Consider the following 21563-nt stretch of genomic DNA (forward strand, 5'->3'; position numbering starts at 1 on the left):
AGAAACAGTGGTGCTTGAACTGGCGATCTAGTAATGTTAAGGTTACGATGGTGGTAAAGTCCAGGTTGTCAGAGCTTGTAGATTCCATAACGTGAATATTATGAAGGTGGTATTTATTGACCTTGATACTTTTGATCGAAATTCTATTCCTTTTGCCTCGGGATATGAGGTATCCGGTCTTCTAAGAACGGCGAGCATGATTACTTCGTGTTTGAAACCGAAAGGCGGGATAACATTACGCAGACAGCCCAATTTTGGCGTATCAGCCAGATTCCTGGTTGTGAGATAAGGGCACGAAGTAATAGAGTTAAAATTCGGTTATTTTTTTGGTGAATTTTCACAAATTCACCGTCCATCTGGTGTCAGGTGGTTATTAAGACTCATAGGTATCACAATGTATCGGTATGAAAGTAGACGGTAATGCGAGGAGAGGGCATCCTAAAAAGACTTGGACGAAACCGGGTGCATCGCTCGTATAGACTAGTTGTGACGTCCTTTTTACATTACCATTAGTTCTCAGGGTTAATTAATTCCACATCTGTCTTTCAGCTCAAAGAAGTCCACTAGAAGAAGAAGGATAGACGGTCCTACGCTGTCTGTATTCAGCGTACTCCCACGACCTTCAACAGGTCATCGGTTTACCTTTAATTTCACATTATGCTGTAAATTTTTATTTATTAATTAGATGGGAGAATGAGTTCACAGTCCATTTGCTGTTACATTGTTACCGGAGCCCATAGACATCGACAGCTTAAATACTGCCACCCATCCTTAGTTAAGTCTCAGTTTTATAGTAAAACCACCTATTAGTCAAAGTGGCAAGTAAGCCGTTACTTTTTCGTGGCAGAAATAGGGAGGGTTGATACCTACCCGTGCGGGCTCACAAGACGCCCTGTCAATACTACTAAATATTATATACATAGTAATGAACATTAATGATTAATTAACGTGACTAATTAGTAAACAAAAAAACGAACTGTTAAAACTCATGATCCACTTATAGGTCGACCTTTGCTCATGTAGATTAGTTTTAATGAAATGCACATGAAAGGTTCAATTATGTTCCAATAATGGGATGAGCATCTCGTGTGACCGTATAAATGAAACAGTTACAAGGCTGACGTGGTACATTCACTTACAATCTCATCGATAACTTATTCTAGACCTTTGTGATGACCGAGTTCACTCGAATCCAGACTATAGCAAGAAGGTTCGCGCAAAATGTATTATTTGTGTTTTTGAAACATCGATCTGTTCAAATTCTAGCGAATTCAAGATGAATTATTGAAAAATTACAAAAAAGAAAAGTCGCTGACAAAAGAAAAAAAGCCCTGAACTAGCCTGTATTAAAATAGAAAGGATATTTGTAAGTTTTCCTTTTTTTTTTTTAATGAAGAATTAATGTTTGCCCGTAGGCCTTTCCAGTTCCACCAGGACAGGTGGGCGAGTAAAGGCTCATCCAGAAGGGGTGGAATTTAAGACCTAACAACTGAAGAGCAGTTGCTTCGCGAATTAATCTTCTATTGACAAGATCCGGCGAGAAAGACAGCAGGCTGATACATGGGTTAGGTTGCACGTCGTACTCTTTGCTGGGTTCGACAAATACGGTTACCAAAGTCCCTAAGCTTGCTCCTAGTGTTAGATCTGAAGGCGTCACGTATTCGTGCGTGATCACGCTAAGTACTACCGCCAGTTATGACGCAATATTAACGCAATTGAAATTATTTTAATTACACGATGTTTCTCCTTAAATACCATAGTGGTATCATGCACATGGGGCGCGACCTACCCTCAGTTTGTATTAGAAGGCTATACAGCCATTACTATGGAAAGGAAAATGAGAAAAGGAATTTTTTCTCTCATGTTCCCGTGTCATAGTATTAAAAACGTTAACAGTTTAATCTTACGTTTATTGGTTTCTTCTAAGAAACGTAAATGTTAAGATTTTCTTTTCGCTATGATTTAATATAAATTTCATTGAACCTATCACTATTTACTCGTCCTACGTTTGGTTGACTGGTAGGGAATGCCTTAGGCATTAAGTCCTTCAATGTAAATTTTACATCAAGGGTAATAAATAAATAAAATAAATAAATATACAAATGTCGACAAGTGACTACACAGTCGTCCCTGACCGCGAAACTATGAATTATTCAAAACGTGGGAAATAATAAACGCGAAATTAAGTCGTAAAAGTAGTTCTAATAATTGCTTTCTCTCATTTGTCAGAAGTGAACGATGTACTGGTTAATGGCTTCGTTGTTTGTTAGCGATATCGTCGGTGAACAAGAATTAGGAGGGTGACGTGATTAGGGGGGTGACGTGATTAGGGGGGTGACGTGATTAGGGGGGTGACGTGATTAGGGGGGTGACGTGTTTATGTTTTCCTGCCTAAAATTATAGAAAGCAGAAAAATATGGCAGTGACGACGGAAAAGTTGTAGCAATTATTTTTTTCCTCAGGACTGTTGCTGACTGTGGCTTGGAACCGGCACCAACCGTTATGTTGACAGTCAAATACATGATATTGTAAGGACATTCAAGTTAAAACTATGAATTTGGTTCATAAAACATTAGACAGAGACTACCCTTCTCTTCGTCTTCTTCTCAAAGGTGTCATTATTGACAGAGTGGTCTTGATCGTCATGGACGGGGCAGACTTGTCGCGTTTCACGATGTCCTGCCATTTTCCCCTGGTCGAGGTAATCCTACTGCATTCATTTAGGGGACCTCCCACTGAAGCTTTAATTTGGTTTCAGCCAGTCTGCGGGGTCCCGTACAAACTCCACAACAATAATATTTTAGTTCACTTTATCGGTTATAATACCTAAATAAATGTATGCTGTTGATGTGCGCGTCAGATACTTTCCGAACCGAATCGTAAAGCTACGTTCACACATAGTCTCCGCGTATACGGTACCCGTTTTAACGGATATGACAAAAAATTATGCTTTGTTCACACACAGGCAATGTATTTTTTTTTCCTACCTATGCTGATAGCCTTGAGAGGCTATTTCAGCTTCACCCTAACGTTTGTAGGTGAGTTCACGGGGCTCAACCGGAGAGTTGCTAACAGTGACCCTAGCAAGAGCAGTGCTTCGCAGAATCTACCACCGGATTGGAAACGCGACCCACTGAGAAGATCCGGCGAGAAACTCAGTGGGCTGTGTCTATGGGTTAGTTCGCTCGTCGAGCCCTTCGTCGCAAGCGACGGGTTCCGGTGCTTGTGGTGCCTAAAAGCACCGTTAATGGATCAGGAGGATCCGTAATGACGTGCTTTGGGTGACGTCGACGGTTTACCATTCGGTCTACTGGGTCGGGTATGTAGTTTCCAGCGGCTACGATGAGAGGGTTCTCATGTCGAAGCACTGTATAACGTTCATCGGATCCGTCATTACTGGATACGATGTTCATAAGCAAATTCCTAGTATACCGCCGCTATTCTGCCAGGATGAAACTTGTTTGTCTAGCCGCACCGCCCGCCGGCCCCCTCACTCCCGCACAGTTTCTATCCGGTAAAATTGTACGGAAACATAACGGATACGTATTCCGTTCATCCAGTATTCGATGACAAAACAGTAATGTCATCATTTACAGGACTGTTTTTTTTTACTGTATACTGAATACTGTACCATATGTGAAATCGCTCATATATCTCCGTGCTCCGTCGATGAAAAAAAACGTATCCGACAAAACGGAGACTATGTGTGAACGGGCTGTAACGCGGTCGGAGTATTTCTTATCTCTAAGGCCGACGATGCGCCGGCGTGGTGCGCGTCCGGTGAGGTCCGGTGTGGGCAGGCGGGTGGCACGGAATGTGTGCACGCGGCCCGCAGCTGTCAGCTGGTGACACCGGTGTGACGAGTCGTGGCGACGTTGCCGCTCCGTCGGATTTATTCCTTTCCTGCATTTATACAATATAAACAGTAGGGAAAACGCTGCGTTTTAATCAATAGGTAGGCAGCGGTTTGGCTCTGCCCCTGGCATTGCTGACGTCCATGGGCGACGGTAACCACTGACTATCATGTGGGCCGTATGCTCGTCTGCCTACAAGGGCAATAAAAAAAAGGTCTACCTATGAGGGGTCATTGTAAAAAAAAAATGCTATTTTATCTGTTGTTTTGTGGCCGCTTACATAAGACTTTAAACTACGAAAGAGAATTCTACTTCCCTTTGACTTCAAATAGAAGAAAAAATCGTTCGGATGTGTCGAGAACCTCGCTCTCGTGCTTGGGACCTATGGGTAATGGTTTAAACGATGGTTTAAATAGTGAATTTTAGTTTCAAATGCGAAATGTATCACTGGCCATAAAGCCAAAGCTACAGATTATACGCAGTTTATCAGCATCACGGACACAGATTATTAAGCCAACAAAAAAAAAATATAACTTTTTTTTTTCAAAATATCCGTCCAACTTAATCACCGGTGCTTAATTTGCAAAACTGGTCCCCAAGAAAGGTCGAGGTGAGGTACAAGGCCGTTGTCATTACTTCATCAATTTAACGAAATGGCTTCAGTTCTTTTTGACTTAATTAGATAATGTTGGCTGCTTTCGGAGGGTAGATGTGATGTTTCAAGTCGTCGTGACCTAAAGGATAAGACGTCCGGTGCATGCGTGTTGTGCGATGCACCGGTGTTCGAATCCCAGGCGGGTGCCAATTTTTCTAATGACATATGTACTCAACAAATGTCCACCTATCCTACCTAGTTTTGCCGTGAAGCAGTAATGCGTTTGGGTTTGAACGGTGGGACAGCCGTTGTAACGATACTGAGATCTTAGAACTTATATCTCAAGGTGGGTGGCGCATTTATGTTGTAGATGTCTATGGGTTCTAGTAACCACTTTTTTTTTTTTTTTTTTTCCACAGGACAAAATCGCCGGATCCCCACCCGCACGGCAGGTGGGGTATGTGGAAGTCGAACCTCACTAAAAACTCCTGCCACTCACAGCCGGCGCCCTACCCCGGACCGGGTGGGAACCCAGTCGGAGCTATTGAGACGGCGGGACAGGGTTTACGCAGTGCACATTACATCCCACCGTCCCCCAGACGCCGGACCGGCGGCCGCCAGCAACACGATCGCCGGTTCCCTCGGTCGACGGGCCAAGAGCCCGATTGATAGCGCCGCGCTACACCTTCCCCGGAGTGGTCGGGGGAACGCGACCTACCACGCCGCCCCACGCCTAGGTTCCTCCCCGCACAAAGCGGGTGGAGCCCGAAGCCCTTAGGGGGCCGGGTTACGGACGGGACCCCGGTCCCGACCCCCTGCTCGGCGGCGGCGTCTAGTAACCACTTAACACATGGTGGGCTGTGAGCTCGTCCACCCATCTAAGCAATAAAAAAAAGACGCTCTCACCTGGCGTTAGTACCAAAAACTGAAAGCAATCATAGCTTAGCGGGAATAATATTTGGGGACCAGACATTTCATCTCAGCTCTATTTGGCTCTCATTTTTTTAATGTCATTAAATCACTGAACATAATATAAAGTGATTTGGCGCCTAACATACAGACTACTTTTTTAAAGATCAGCCAGTCATGTTGGAACAAGCATAATTTTTCAGTTTTTTTTTCATTTTTTTATAATTGGAGGATTACCAATGGCCCTGGGGCCTTTCCAGTTTCCCCGGGACAGGTGGGTGAGCAAAGGCTCAGCCAGGAGGGGTGGGATTTGCTAACAGCTGCCCAAGTCCTACGAAGGAGACCTAACAACTCAAGAGCAGCTCTTTCGCGAAAGAATCTACTACCGAATAGGAATCGCGAGATCAAGATTCTACGGCGTAATGAATATCCATTGAGCTTTTACTTAATAATACAGTTATTGGATGTCGTTCGGTTCTTCAGGATTCCAAGATCGACCCGAGGATTCTTTTTGTCGTTTCACATTGAACTCAGTGATACCCATTAAATCATTCCGCAATATGGTTTGTTTAAGTTTATTAAATTATTTAAATGAGTGTAAATTATCATTATTATGTCTCTTTCGAAACTTATTAGTTCAGCGTCGCTTTATAACCGTAACGGCTTAAGGTTACATTTTAATAAATCCGTTTGGGTTTTTATTTTATAAAATAAGTACATAATATTTGTTAAGTTCTGTTTTTATTGAATTCATTCTCGAGCGCTCTTGGACATAGGCGAATTATATTATTAAAGTAATTACGGGTGTGTATACATGTGCACATTCAATGAAAATGACAGACTGAAATTTTGAATTTATTTATCTTATATCTTCAGAAGTCGTCATGGCCTAGGGGATAAGATGTCCGGTGTATTCGTATCTAGCGATGCACCGGCGTTCGAATCCCGCAAGCGGGTAACAATTTTACTAATGAAATACGTACATAACGAATGTTCACGATTGACTTCCACGGTGAAGGAAACATCGTGTAATAAAAATGAAACCCGCAAAATTATAATTTGCGTAATTACTGGTGGAAGGACCTCTTGTGAGTCCGCGCGGGTGGGTACCACCACCCTGTCTATTTCTGCCGTGAAGCAGTAATGCGTTTCGGTGTCAAAAGTATTATTGAAAAAAAATATATATATATGTGTTAATAATATCATCCTTACGATCAGTCCCTTTGCCTCTGTGGACAAACCAGTACCTAATGGAATATGGGAAAATCTGTTTTTGTTTATTTGAAGGATTACTGGTGGCCCGAAGGCCTTCCCAACTTCACCAGGACAGGGTCTGTGATCTCGAACAACATGAGTATTGAGATTTATTTATAATGCATATTTCAGGGTAAAGTTCCATATGTATCTATTTAGTTCTAATTCAAATTTCTACTTAATACCTTCAAGTTAGAAGAAAAATGTTTGGGGAAAGAAAGAAAAAACTTGGCCACCGATTCTTAAAACATCCATAAAGTTGAGAAGCATCGACGATACTAATTTAGCTGTTTCTTTTTAAATTACACTCAAAGTCGATTCTAATTTAAGCAAATAAATGGTTTTCAAGTATAAATAAACCAGCCAAAATACGGTGCTCAACTTTGTCATATCGATAAAACAATCAATTACTTAGTATTTTTTGGAAGTCGCAATTGTCCTTGACCACAAAAACTGTAAAAATTAGTTGAAACGTCAAAAATGATATAATGACATTAAAAAACGCGGGATTCAACCGTAAAAGGAGGTTAAATTAAAACAGTTATACTAATTTATTACAGAGTAAAAAAGGGGCCTGTTAATATTTAAATCATTGCAGTAATGCAATTGTAATTCAATAAAATGTACAAAGGCTTATCTTATTACGGAGTTTAACGTCTGGCAAACCACAAAGAGTACGTCCTCACTTTTCACGTAATGATTTTTTTGCATCGTACATTATAATCTTGACCTAGCTTTGAAACTTTTCTGTAATGACATTTAAACTTCACTAACGAGGATCTGTATTATGGATGCTGTAGTACGTAATCAGAGACAGGAGAAAAGAAACGGATTTGTTGTAGCAGGTAAGTAGGTACTTGTTTCGCGTTTTCTATTTTTTTAGCTATTTTTTCTATTGCTTTTATTTTTTCTATTTTGTCTAGCTACCTAGCCTTGCTTGCTGCCTAGCCTCGAGAGGCTACTTCAGCTTCGCCTTAACATGTAGGTGAACTCACGGGGCTCAAACCGGAGTGTTGCTAACACTGACTAGCACGAGCAGTGCTTCGCAGAATGTACCACCGGAAACGCGACCTATTGTGAAGATCTGACGAGAAACTCAATGGGTTGTGTCTGTGGGTTAATTCGCTCGTCGAGCCCTTCGTCGCAAGCGACGAGTTCGACGAGGACGGTGACCGGTGCTTGTGGTACCTAAAAGCACCGTTAGTGGATCGGGAAGATCCGTAATGACGTGTTTTGGGCGACGTCGAGTGATGTTCGTGGTTAACAATCAGTGTACAGAATTCAATGACAATATCAATATATAGTGACAATACGTAATGTAGGTAACCGCTCCGCGTCCGCCGATTGAAACGATTGCATATATGCATTAGTAAATAATCTAGGGCGATTAGAAGTAATGATTAAGTTGATTATGTTAGAGAACATCATCATTTGTCCGTTTCCTCTATTTTTTTCGTAATTCACTTATGCGGAACACATTTAGGGTTGTCAAAACTTAATTTTATTTTGCCCAAATATATTGTAACTATGAACAAAACAAAGGGCAATAAAAATTTACTCATATATGTATATGTTTGTGATGTGTGTTGTGTATGTGTTTATAATTTTTTTAATTTTTTTTATTGCTTATTGGACAATGAGTGGACGAGCTTACAGCCCACCTGCTATTAAGTGGTTACTAGAGCCCATAGACATCTACAACGTAAATGCGCCACGCACCTTGAGATATAAGTTCTAAGGTCTCAGTATAGTTACAACGGCTGCCCCACCATTCAAACCGAAACGCATTACTGCTTCACGGCTGAAATAGGCAGGGAGGTGGTACCTACCCGTGCGGACTCACAAGAGGTCCTACCACCAGTAAGTTTTTGACTTAGATATGAAAACTCACGGTTCGGCAGTAAACAGTTAGGTACTAGAGTACATATATTATCTACTGATACCTGAACAATACCGCCGCTGCGGCCGATCAACTTAAGACAAAGTCTTCGTTGTTTTGGAATTAGCGGTAGTTTATTCATAAATGTTTATCGGTTTTATCTTTTCATTATTAACTTTTTCACACGAAATTTATTATAACAAATTAGTAAATTGTTATCTTAATATTTTACTGTGCTATCTCGCATCTATTACTAGTAATATTAAAAAAATAATCACGTATTTAAAATAAAACTTAAGTTTTTATAATAAAGTAATTTTATTATTATTAATATACTGGAAGTTTATTTCGCCAGATACAGTCTTGTGGCCCAGTGTTTCTGAGCTACAACCAGCTTTCAAGCTGTCGAATGCAAGCCTCTGACGCTTCTTATCGTATTTTTATTAAATAAGGCACCAATTAGCCTCAACACTCACTAAACGGATCGCTCACTTTTTCTTCAGTCACATGCTGTATAAGTTGAATCATGCCTAACTTAAAATTTAACTTCTGCGATCTCGTCATTCCCTTCATATAATCGCGGAAGCTCAGCAAGAACTGTGAATCCACATCTTGGTAGTTGTCTTCGTCGTCAGTTTTCTGTTTTGTAATATTTAAAATTTGATACGGTATTTCGTCATTTTCGTATTTTTGTTGAGCTTTATTCCTCCTCTCAGTAGTTTTGTATTTACGAAATGATTTAGTTTCTTCTTCTTCGTCATCCTCGTAACTGTCTTCAGTGTATGGTTTTAGTTCGATTTCAAAAGTTTCATTATCTTCGTCATTATCATCATGCGATTCTGATGGAAGGTTGCGTTCACGACTAGAAATATTTCGATGAATAAAAACATTAGGAAATGAAACAGACAAGTACAATAAGTATTTTGATTAAATTTAACTTACGATTTATTGTTTTTCAAGATGGGTAGCAAGAACTGTAGATCATCCCCGTATATGAATTTTTTTTTGGGCACCAGAGTGTTTTTATTTCTGTTTAGGTACTTTCTGTAACCATCTCTTACATTGTTCCATTGTTTCTTTTTATATTCTCCTGTAAATAAAGAAATGATCACTGAATTATTATTTCTCTTACAAGATTTCTTGCAACTGGAAAGATTGTCAGTTTGATTACTTAATTTTAAGTTCGAACTAATCTGTATTTGTAGATAAAAACGCAAATAAGCAACATGATAGCCTTAAAATAATCTATTTCGATTCTATTCCAAGACAATGGTAGGCCCTGGTGTTACCATGTGTATAATGATGACGAAGACGTAACAGCTACTGATACGTAATGAGTCTTTGGAAAAGTGTACCATAATTGTAGGTAGCGGTAACCTGTTTCCTAGGATAACAATAAAATAATAAAAATAAGGCATTTACGCTATTTGAAAATTATACGTCATTAGCATATAAACGAACTATAATTTACCGCGTAAATAAGGAATTAAAATATAATTATAAAACGAATGATAAAAAAATTGTAAAGCGTAAATTAAACCAAGAAATACGCAAAGTTAAACTCAGTGGGACGAACGCCTGTGTTTAAACAAATGCATATTTTTCATTATTGTCATAGATGGCGATATGAACAAAAATTGAGTGCCGTCACGGGAGGCCTGGCAGGTGTGAAACATCCGAATTATTTTGTTCAAGTAATATGCTTAGAAGAACAAATTACGACAGGAACTAATACGGTATAATGTAACCATAACACACCAGCAATCGGTTTTAGGTGCGGTTATAGATACATATTTCACACCAAAATATTTTACTTTTTAAATCATCACGGTCAGAAAAAAAAATTTAATCATTTTTATAGTAAAACACGGGTTATTTAGACTGTAGTAAACAAAACTGTATATTCTACAGGTATCCGAGCTCAGTGTGGCCAGAGAAATACAGTAACTCCAAACCAGTGGCAAGAGAATCGCACAGCCAGTTGCGAATGGCGACGCGACGCCACGCATTATTCATCGTCAAGTCATTCATGAACTCAGTATCAGTGTGATTAGAATACCGGCATAGCAAAGTTTCCGATAAGTGTGCATTATCTACTTACTGAATTGTAACACTGACGCCTGACAGCCAATAAGGATGCTTCTTTGTGTGTAATCTACGGCAACGCTTAATCTATACCGACCAAAACAAATGTCACTGCATTCATTTCTTAATATTTAATTTAATGAAAACGTAATGTAAATAAGTATGTATGTTTATAAATTTACATATCTTATTACCATATTATATTTATTATGACTAAAGGAACATTTTTGATGAACGAGTAATATCGGCTAATCACTTACTAATTTGCTTTCTATCCTCCATGTTCAAATCATTCCAATGTGGAATGATTCTTTTGCATATATCTTCCCAGGCCAAGTCCCTTTGTGTTTTATTTTGATAATTACTACAACCGACGTTCCATAGACATGGATTTCTTTCCACCTCCGAAATTAATTCTTCTATTTCAGTCATTTTCACTATGATAACAGCGCGCGCTGCACACGGGCGTCCGTTCGACACTGAATTTCTGACGGACGGGTTGCGCGGGGAGGCGGGACTTGCTCAAAATGTATGGGGAATGAGTCTTCCGACATTCTGACAGTATAAAATTTGACATCCGGCTTACTTGTCAGTAGCATACTAGGTTATTCATTTTGTTACTTTAATATGTTATTGTTGTGTGAGTTTACGGCTTTGTTTATTTATTTATTTTCAACTAATTCCAATCGAATTAAGTGGTGCTTAAAACTTGTAAATATTTGATTATAATAAATTTTTAAACATTTTACTACAAATTTGTTGTATTTTAACAAAAATAACAGGAGTTAACAAATTGAGCAACTTTAGTATTGGTATGAGTATTGTATTTTTTAATTTATCATTTTATTTTATTATGTATATAAAGCTTTGTACTTCTTATACTTTTCATTTCAGCACTATTATATTTCTACTATATTTATTCTTTAATTGGACTTTGTGGTAGTCAATCTTAACAGCTTATTAACTTAATAGCTACATAAATGAAGTGGTGAAACAGTTTTGACTATACATTACTAGCGACCCGCCTTCGCTTCGCTTCGGAAACTGTAAAATATTATTGATTTCTCCACTATTTAATGGATGTTATTATATATATAAAACTTCCTCTTCAATCACTCTATCTATTAAAAAAAACCGCATCAAAATCCGTTGCGTAGTTTTAAAGATTTTATCATACATAGGGACAGAGAAAGCGACTTTGTTTTATACTATGTAGTGATAGACGTCACTTTGTTTATTTCTTTTCAAACAGAAACGAATAATATGCTAGTATTTCACTATAAATCTTGGAAAAAGCAAAGATCATTGCTATTGCTATAATAGCAACCTAATATTGAATTTCCTGAATATTTTTTTTGTTACCTAATCGCGTGTTAAAGCGATTTTTCCATAGATTATTCTCGACCTTTATCCTACTAATGATATGAATTACTTCCTCTTAGAATAATGTTATGAAAGATGATTTTTGTTAAGCGTTTCTGTGTCATCCATAACTTTGCAGACATAATCCGACGCCGCGACGCTTCATTGTATCTCAAGTATCATTAAAGGTCATATCGGAGGTTCCGCGAGTGAAAAAAATACTTTGAAAACTGAACAAAGGCATAATTTAGAAAGAGGCGCGTGCGTGTGAGTTCAATTTAAATTTTATGCTTCAGATGTTACAAATAATACAACAAGAGAATACAGTGTCTCTGCACATTCTAGAAAAATAAATAAAAAAGAATGGGTTTATTTAAAGAATAATATTGAGAAGCAAATTGAGTTGTAATTGTAATTTTTATTGCAGTTATTTTCTGTTTGTCTGCTATTTTGTTCGCGCACATTCATCAGTCTGCTTGCTTAGTGCGAGTTTCTTAACGTTCTCGATAGCGTAAAAGTGAACCCAATTTTGTATGCAGTTGGAACAGCGCTCCTAGCGGCAAACGTACGCGAACGATCCCATTCCATACAAATTAAATGAGCTAACTTCTACGCTATCGAGCACGTTAAAAAACTCGCACTAAGCACACCTGAGAACTAGTTAGCGGAATTTCATGTAGATTCACAGGTAGGAACAAATGAATATGGAGCGATGATGAATTAAAATCGGAAGTTATCCTCATTTGAAGATTTATTCGCTTACACGTTAGAAGCTATTTATCAAATAATATTGTTATATACGAAATTTTAATGAATTCTATGTATTTGTAGCTTTTTCGCTCTCAAATCACTAAATATATTTTTTTTATTGCTTAGATGGGTGGACGAGCTCACAGCCCACCTGGTGTTAAGCGGTTACTGGAGCCCATAGACATCCACAACGCAAATGCGCCACCCACCTTGAGATATAAGTTCTAAGGTCTCAGTATAGTTGCAACGGCTGCCCCACCCTTCAAACCGAAACGCATCCCTTCTATACGGCAGAAATAGGCAGGGCGGTGGTACCTACCCGCGCGGACTCACAAGAAGTCCTACCACCAGCAATTACGCAATTTTGACGCAATTCGGCATGTAAATAGTTTGAACCGAAGGAAATAATACAGGCTACTTCGCATTCTATTTCTGACTGCGAGTTTCCGGTCTATGCGATGTAAAGAGTAGTCTACACAGACAGAGTTGCGAGCGAAAATCTTTTAATAGTTAAATTACTGTATGTGTATATCTAACCAAAAAAATTACAATCTCCATATAGATATAAAACTTAATCAATAAAATAATACGTTGGTATGTAAACGGTTTAAAAAATATTGAATTTGGATCGATTCATAAAACATTTTCGTAAGCTAAAAATTTTGTGCACACTTTAAAATAAATGTATTTAGATTAGTGCAAACAATCATTTTTATTTCTTTTTCGAAATTCTTGGGTCGTTGTCGTCTGTGGCCGCTCCGACTTAAGGTACCGTTTCAATAAATACTTTTGCGTTTTTTGATTATCAATTTTTATGTTACAAATTTTTTAATCGAAGCACTTACCTAATCTCTTATTATACCTAGTCAGGTCATAAGTTCAGTCACATGTTTAATGTAAAATAATTGAAACAAGTTTATTCATTATGTAACCATTCATATACCAAAATGAACTTAACAAAACATAGATTCTTATGACACTAAAGTTTATTCAAAATTACCTCCGTGATTTGAATACAGGCCTTCAATCTGCGCGGCCAGTCGTCTGTCGCAGCACGAACGAGGTCCATGTCAATATCGGCGGCTGCCTTAATCAAGGATGTCTTGAGTGACTCCAAATTGGGATGAGGCTTTGAGCACGCCTTTTCCTCCAAGTGTTGCCATATCTTGTAATCTAACGGATTCAAATCTGGACTGGAGGAGGGCCAGTCTTCGTGCCGGATGAAGTCGATTTCACGCGCCGCCAGCCAGTCTTGTGTGCTCTTCGCTCTATGAGCTGGCGCAGAATCTTGTTGGAATACCCAGTGCCTGTTATTGAACATGGTATGAGAAACAGGTTCCACAAGGTTCGTCAGAACTGTATTTTGATACACAACTGCATTCGTTTTTACACCTTTCTCACAAAAATGTACCTCTGTTAAGCCCCAATAAAAAACTCCCAACCATACCATGAGCGAGGATGGAAAATGACCTCGTTGGACACACGGAATACGGTTGCTCGCTTCTTCACTACTGTGTGCGTACACCTTATCATTTTGTTTGTTGTAGCTCTCTTCTAAGGTAAAAATTTTTTCATCCGAAAAAAGAATTTCCCGATATTTTTTTCCCGCGTACCGCTTCAACAAAGCGCGGCATCTCTTCAGTCTCAGGTCCATTAGACGAGCATTCAAACGATGTCCTGTTTTTCTTCGATATGCCCGAAGCCCTAAGTCTTCATTTAACACCCTTTTCACCGTGGTTCTGCTTAACCCCACCTGAAGGGCCAACAGTTTCTGCTTACGTTTGGGATTTCTTTGAATTCGCGCCTTCACAGCTTTTATCACTGCTGGAGTCCTAACAGACCGAGGGCGACCACTTCTTGACCTGTCATCTACACTAGAGTCTTCATTGTATCGTTTGATGGTACGATAAACGAATCTTTTGGTTATATTCAAATTTTTCAGTATGTTAAAAATTTGAATTGGCGCGTAACCGCAACGATGCAACGCAATAACTGCAACACGGTCTTCTTTAAGCGTCCACTCCATCTTTAAAAATGAGTAAAATTCTAAAAGTATACATTTTTATTTTCATGAACAATTCGAAATTCGAATTCAATAAACTTTTTTGTGGCCAGCTTTTCTAAAAGAAAACTTTTTCTAAAAGAAAAGTTTTTACTGTGTGACAATACTTATGACCTGACTAGTTATATGTCTTTTATGACAATGGAACAACATCGCAATGTACAGTAATGGGTTCCGTAGTAAAGGTAACCATAATTTAAAGTGATTGATTAAATTGATGTATATGCAGATAGCAGGTTTTGTAGTAATTTGAATGAAAAAACTAAACTTGGTCTTATAAGTTTATTGGTATGATGCAGTGCAGGCAAATCGCGAAGTTGAGGTCAATAACCGGCAAGTGTGTAGGATGGAGAATGGAAGGATACACTTCGGGTCACCGAGATAAATAAGTAAGTAAGATCAGTCAACGCCTGTCTACCACCTGTCTGCAACGCATAATGCGCTACTTTGGCCACGCTGCCTGCAGAGGTGTAGACAACTTGGAACGTCTGATGGTCACTGGAAAAGTAGAAGGAAAACGTCCTAAAGGCCGGAGCCCTAAACGTTGGTCCGACCAGATCTCCGAGCAAACCAGCGCACCACTTAGCGCTGCATTACACCAGGCAATTGACCGGAACCGATGGAGACTGGCGGTCAACAAGCTGAAACGGAGTCACGATCCTCAGCAATGAGGGAGCGATGAAGAAGATGAAGATCAGTCATGAATATTTAATCACAAGCATCTTAGTTATTGCATGTTTGCGAAATGTACAATACTTAATGTCCTTGACGACTCTGGCTCCCCACACCAAGCGCCGGCGCCGGTCAGCGCGAAAATTTCTGAATTCCAAATGGCCAACCCAAAGTGGACGTTATCTGCGTATACTGAAGTGCGATTTATAAAATTATCATTGTCAGTCACAGTTTCATTGAAATCATAAATAGATATACCGAAACAAAACGCAAACCTGTACGCGTTACCGGCGGTAGGACGTCTTGTGAGTCCGCATGGGTAGGTACCACCACCCTGCCTATATCTGCCGTGAAACTGTAATGCGTTTCGGCTGAAGGGTGGGGTATCTGTATTAAAAACTGAAACTTAGAACTTATGTCTCAAAGTGGGTGAGACAGAATCTACGTTGTTGATATCTATGGGCTCCAGGTACCACCTATCTCCAGGGTGAATGTGAGCTCGTCCACCCATTTTAATAATAAAAGAATAAAAAAAGCATTAAATTGTTTTTATTAAATTCAAATTGAAACTGCGCGATATGATAGATCATAATAATATAATGCTCTTAATTCTGAGAGCACTTTTGGGAGAGTATTGGTGTGTTTTTGCCTAATAAAGGATCCTTAGATGTCTCAACACTCACCGAAGGGGTCACTAACCCGGTCTTCGGTTACGTGTTGTATTAATTGGATCATGCCTAACTTGAATTTCAGTTTCTGAGATCTCGACATCGCATTCATGTCATCGCGGAAGCTCAGCAGGAATTGAGAATCCACATCTTGGTAGCTAACTTCATCGTCCGTATTCTGTTTTGTTATGTTTAATATTTGATAAGGTATTTCGTCAGGCGTATATTTCTGTTGAGCTTTAGTCTGTCTTTCTGAAGTTGCGTATTTTCTGAACGATTTCCTCTCGTCTTCGTCATCCTCGTCTTCCGTTTGTGGTCTCACTTCAATTTCAATAGTTTCGTTGTCTTCGTAATTATCTTCGTGTAATTCCGATGGCAGATTCCGTTCGCGACTGGAAAATATCGAAAAATAATACATTCGGATATAAAAGAGAGACGAATAGTGTAGAAGAGAGAGATAAAAGATTCTAATAGTCGACGAGTTTGAACTTACGATTTGCTGTTTTGTAAAACCGGTAACAAAAAATAAAGGTCATTCTCGTAAATGAATTTCTTCTTTGGCACGGGCGTATTTTTGTTTCTGTTCAAATATTTTCTGTAACCATCTCTGACGTTATTCCATTGTTTTTTTTTATATTCCCCTGAAAATTAATGCAATCGTTAAAGAATTCTAATTATTTTCTCTTTAAATTACAAGATGCCCAGCGTAGAGTTACTTTCAATGCCCTCAATTGGATTCCTCAGAGGGGACGCGAGGGACGTTTTTTAGCGTTTGAAAACAAATAGTATTACTCAAAACAGAATTATTTTTTTAAATAACTAGTACACCGAATTATTGAGTAGCCCGCAGCTAAAATTGATATTATTATGTCCTCAATTCAGCCGTTCTAATTATTAAATTATAGAACATTCGATAGGTATGCAGTATTTTTTAAAGTGACACCAGTTGTGGGTTGAACATGCAGAGGCTGGTGGTTCGGCGTCCAGTAGGGGAAAGGTGGAGGGGAGAAATGCACTACGCACTAATTAAATTACTTTGTCCCCAGCCGGCCTCAGGTGATATCTGTCTCGAAGATAAAATCTTTTTCATACGAGAAATACAGTTCTTTAATACTTTTCTCGTAGATAGGAATGCAGATACACAAGAATTTAAAACAAGTATAATTATAATCGGTATTGAAAGAAGGTACGCTTTATGTACATAGTATACATCATGATTGTTGGCTGTATGGTTTGTGTCCCTTTTGTCTGTCCCAGTGAACGAACTAAAAACGTAATTTTATGACTGTCAAATACGTCTTTGTCAAACTTCAAAAGATTATTGCTTTATCTGTGCTAGACACCCTATTAAAAAAACATCTTTACGAATCTACTTAGTTAACTATTTTCTGATCAATATAGTCACATGAACGTGTATGTGAAAAAAGTAAAATCGGCTAATCACTTACTAATTTGCTTTTTATCTTCCATGTTCAAATCATTCCAATGTGGAATGATTCTTTTGCATATTTCTTCCCAGGCCAAGTCCCTTTGCGTTTTATTTTGATAATTACTACAACCGACGTTCCATAGACATGGATTTTTCTCCACCTCCGAAATCAAGTCTTCTATTTCTGTCATTTTCAATGTGAACAATGCACGCGCTGCAGACGGGCGTACGCTCGATACTGAGTTTCTGACGGCGTGCGCGGGGCGGGGTCGACAGTACAAAATGTATGAGGAAAGGGAGCGCGTCTTCCGTTCCGACGACGTTTTAGCTTCGGACACAATGCTTTAACGTCCGGCCGGTTTGCACGAATATTTTAAATAGAGAAGTTCAAATTCCATTCTTGTCTGCAGTTTGCATTCCTGTTAAGCTTTAGTTAAGCTTAAGTTTTAGATATTTTTTTCTTAGTTGTTATTTCTATGAGAACATTTTACATACGAAGGAGCGTTCGCAGTGTATCAGAATATAGCTGCAAATATTCTACATGACTAAAATATGTACACTGTCTTTAATTATTTTCGCATTCCTGTCTACTACCTTTTCGATAAAGATAATTTTAATGTTACTTTTTAGAGTTCCATAGCCATGGCATAAAAGTCTTTAATAATATCATAAGTTCTTTTGCCGTTGTATTCGGTGGCATGGAAATTTCTAGATGTTCGTAAAGCAACGCACAAATTATAAATAACAAGAGTAGTAGGTACATAACGACATCCGACTTTTCAAATCATCTAAAGTTTGATCACGGTATGTAGCATACATACATTTTGCCTGAGGCCTGTGGGTGAAATTACACTAAAATGAAAGGCGGTACGATTATTATAAGAATGCTGTGTGTGTGTCCGTGATTTCACTTTTTTCTTGCTTCGCTTTTAAAAAGTTCAGGGTTCGGAACTAAATTGGATGGTTGTGAGTAATTTGACGGGATCGCGTCACCTCGTCCGTCACCGGAGCTCAGCTCATCCATACTCATTGGAGACGTTATCCTCATTCTAATTGCGTTTCCAGACACAAACAAAATCTTCTACACGGTGTTTCGAAAAAATGCAATTAGTGACTTAAAAAACATCTCTCAGTGTTCTCAGAGGGTTATGCCAGCGTAATCTGAGAAGTAGATGAGCTCACGGGGCTCTAACCTGAGGACGTTGCTAACATTAGCCCTAGCAAGAGCAGTGCTCCGCAGAATCTACCACCGGATCGGAAACGCGACCCACTGAGAAAATCCGGCGAGAAACTCAGTGGGCTAAGAGGCTTGGCTAAGCATCTGGCATTTTAGATGATCAAGTGTAGCGGTAACCACCCATCATCAGCAGAGTCGTATGCTCTTCTACCTTTGAAGGAAATAGAAATAGGACATGATAACTCATCGCTCACTCAATAGATAGATTCCATACCAATACTAAAGTACAACTCTTGACATTAAGACATTACCTACTTAAAAATGCTGCTTTATTTGAAGGAAAGATATATTCTATAATTTTTCTATTTTATACTGGAGTGCGGGCTCTGTGTGGGCACATAAAATAAAATATAACAGTAATGAATAACGTTAAATAGAGACAACAGATTAAATTACAACTAATTACTTTTACGAAAATTAATTACTTAGCAAATAAGGTACGCTAGCTGCACGGCACTTTAAAAGTTAGTTCAATATTAATTAATTCTGATGAAAACACACACGAACTTGATTGCGAAATGGATTTTGTTGGTTTTATACTTTGCGATTTCAATACGATATTGAATCGAATGCGATAAGCGTATTCTAGGCTAGACCCGTAGTTCACCGCGCCCCACAAGTGAGTATTTGGTAGGAATTATCTGCGTAACAAAGGGGATGGCCCATTTTAGGCCCAAAGCGGACAATAGATTATAGAAAAAATACTTAGTGCATTAATGTTGTCATAAATAAATATGCATTTACTTTCTTGCAAATAAGCGCCACTATAGTTTACAATAAGTAGTTTAAAAAAAGTAACTCTCTTGAAAAAACAAGGATTTTTATTTTTGCGGGAAAAATATTGCCAGCTTCAAATCCTTTTACGTATGAAGTAAATATTTTGATTATATAAATAAAACATATAAATAAATCATTTTAAGTATTATCATTAATCAAACGATTTTAATGGATTTTATGCACATAAAATAACATCGAATACATACCCATTGGACTTTAACTGGTAACTATACTTGAGACCTTAGAACTTATATCTCAAGGTGGCGCATTTACGTTGTAGATGTATGTGGGCTCGAGTAACCACTTAGCAACACCAGGGTGGCTGTGAGCTCGCCCACCCATCTAAGCAATAAAAAAAACTTTACTAGTATTGTTATTTAAATATGTACAACTAAAACAAAAACATAAAAAATAATGTGTACTCGTAAAAAAAAGATTAAGATATAAATCAATTATCGGTTATTTAAAAAAATAATCGATATATGAATTTCATGTAATTATTTTTCTTTATACTGACAACACTGAATTTAATCTGACTGACTGATACTTCGCTTGCTGCTTGTCAGTGCTTGTGGTGTTGTGCTTGCGTACAAAATGGATGTGTTTTGATTTTTCTTCGATTTATTTTACTTTTATCAATAACGTTTCATACTACGACAAAAAAACATTGTGTGAATTGTGGTTTTACCTTGACCGAGATTTAAAACCGTGTATATGCTCTCCTTTGCTATTTTTAGATGATACTAATTGTGTATGAAGATGAAGAAAATATAGATATTTATAGAATTAAGTGTGTTTTTATACCCTATTGGATAAAAATACATTAGGAACATCTTAAACATTAAGAAAAGAAAAGTTCTTGAAGTATCTCACAATCCGACACTTATTTATGTAGAAAATTAACCTCAAAACGAGTTTTTATTTTTATTATATTTTTTATAATAGTGGCGTCAATTTCAATATATTTTTTAGATATCCAATACATTTAAGAATTTGAATCAGTACATTTTTATAGTAATATTTGATGTCCATCTTGGGCCTAGCACACTATGGAGAGTGGGCAATCCCCTTTGCATTACAAAGAACGCTCATGGTAGGTTAATTCAACTCAATATTGTTCGGTTTCCATTGCTCGCTCATTGGAGACTTCTCAGCTATTATCCGTCTTAGACTCGGCCATGTTTGCTCCCCTGTTTTTCTTGCCAAAATTAGAGTCCGAGGCCGTTCTCTTTGTAAGTGTGGATTAGATGAGGGTACCCTGGATAAATTTTTCTTCGACTGCCCCGATATCGTGTCCCCTCTTTTTGATATCCTTCCAAAATATATCCCCGGCCTATTAATATTAATTCTCTATTAACTGTTTTTTTTTATTACTTAAATGAGTGGACGACCTCATAGCCCATCTGGTGTTAAATGGTTACTGGAGCTCATAGACGTAAATGCCTAAACCTTGAGATATAAGTTCTAAGGTCTCAAGTATAGTTACAACGGCTGCCCCACCTTTCAAACCGAAACGCATTATTGCTTCACGACAGATATAGGCAGGGCGGTGGTACATACCCGTGCAGACTCACAAGACCTCCTAATGAAACAAATCAAATCGCGTATCTATACATAAATTTCAAAAGATTTTGTTCACACAATTTCGCGATAAAATCTTTTAGTCTCAAGTCGAACTTTTACTATGAGTTCAAATAAGCATCAATGGCAGATTTCTCTCATAGAAAACACAGACGTTCGGTTTCATATTTTCTGTGGTAAGCTCGTAACAGTAAATGCAGTAAAATCGTAACTTGTAAATGGAAGATTTATTTAGCGGTTAGCTACAGTTCGTGATAGCTCCGAGTTGCAAGTAACATACTCCACCACTCATCTTCTAATTATGGGATAAGTCATCAACTGAAAGCGTTTTATTGTTAGTCAGTTATTCGTCTTTTTTAAATCTCTTACAATAATATATTGATGGTTGAACTAAATTCTGTCATAACATCTCTACCAATATTTGTCAAACCGTAATAAATAAATGATAC

At 38.2% G+C, this 21563-nt stretch overlaps 2 protein-coding genes across 2 annotated transcripts; both read right to left on the minus strand.

Annotated features, from left to right (window-relative positions):
- Positions 1-8790: 8790 nt before the first annotated feature.
- Positions 8791-11084, minus strand: LOC114240325 (uncharacterized). The gene is made up of 3 exons (XM_028170831.2): positions 10837-11084; positions 9434-9581; positions 8791-9353 (listed from the first exon to the last, which is right to left on the minus strand). The coding sequence occupies exons 1-3, from the start codon at positions 11006-11008 to the stop codon at positions 8957-8959; spliced, it is 717 nt and encodes a 238-aa protein (XP_028026632.2). The 5' UTR covers positions 11009-11084; the 3' UTR covers positions 8791-8956.
- A 3934-nt stretch (positions 11085-15018) lies between these two features.
- On the minus strand, positions 15019-17771 carry LOC114240348 (uncharacterized). Its single transcript, XM_028170865.2, has 3 exons — positions 17539-17771; positions 16584-16731; positions 15019-16482 (listed from the first exon to the last, which is right to left on the minus strand). The coding sequence occupies exons 1-3, from the start codon at positions 17708-17710 to the stop codon at positions 16095-16097; spliced, it is 708 nt and encodes a 235-aa protein (XP_028026666.2). The 5' UTR covers positions 17711-17771; the 3' UTR covers positions 15019-16094.
- Positions 17772-21563: the final 3792 nt, after the last annotated feature.

This window comes from Bombyx mandarina, chromosome 21 (assembly GCF_030267445.1).
Source record: "Bombyx mandarina strain Sakado chromosome 21, ASM3026744v2".
Lineage (NCBI taxonomy): Eukaryota > Metazoa > Arthropoda > Insecta > Lepidoptera > Bombycidae > Bombyx > Bombyx mandarina.

Coding starts and splice junctions, on each gene's coding strand:
- LOC114240325 (XM_028170831.2), bottom strand. CDS start 11,008: ATGACTGAAATAGAAGAATTAATTTCGGAGGTGGAAAGAAATCCATGT. Junction 9,582..10,836: donor GGAGGATAGAAAGCAAATTA/GTAAGTGATTAG, acceptor CTTTATTTACAG/GAGAATATAAAAAGAAACAA. Junction 9,354..9,433: donor ATCTTGAAAAACAATAAATC/GTAAGTTAAATT, acceptor AAATATTTCTAG/TCGTGAACGCAACCTTCCAT.
- LOC114240348 (XM_028170865.2), bottom strand. CDS start 17,710: ATGACAGAAATAGAAGACTTGATTTCGGAGGTGGAGAAAAATCCATGT. Junction 16,732..17,538: donor GGAAGATAAAAAGCAAATTA/GTAAGTGATTAG, acceptor ATTAATTTTCAG/GGGAATATAAAAAAAAACAA. Junction 16,483..16,583: donor GTTTTACAAAACAGCAAATC/GTAAGTTCAAAC, acceptor GATATTTTCCAG/TCGCGAACGGAATCTGCCAT.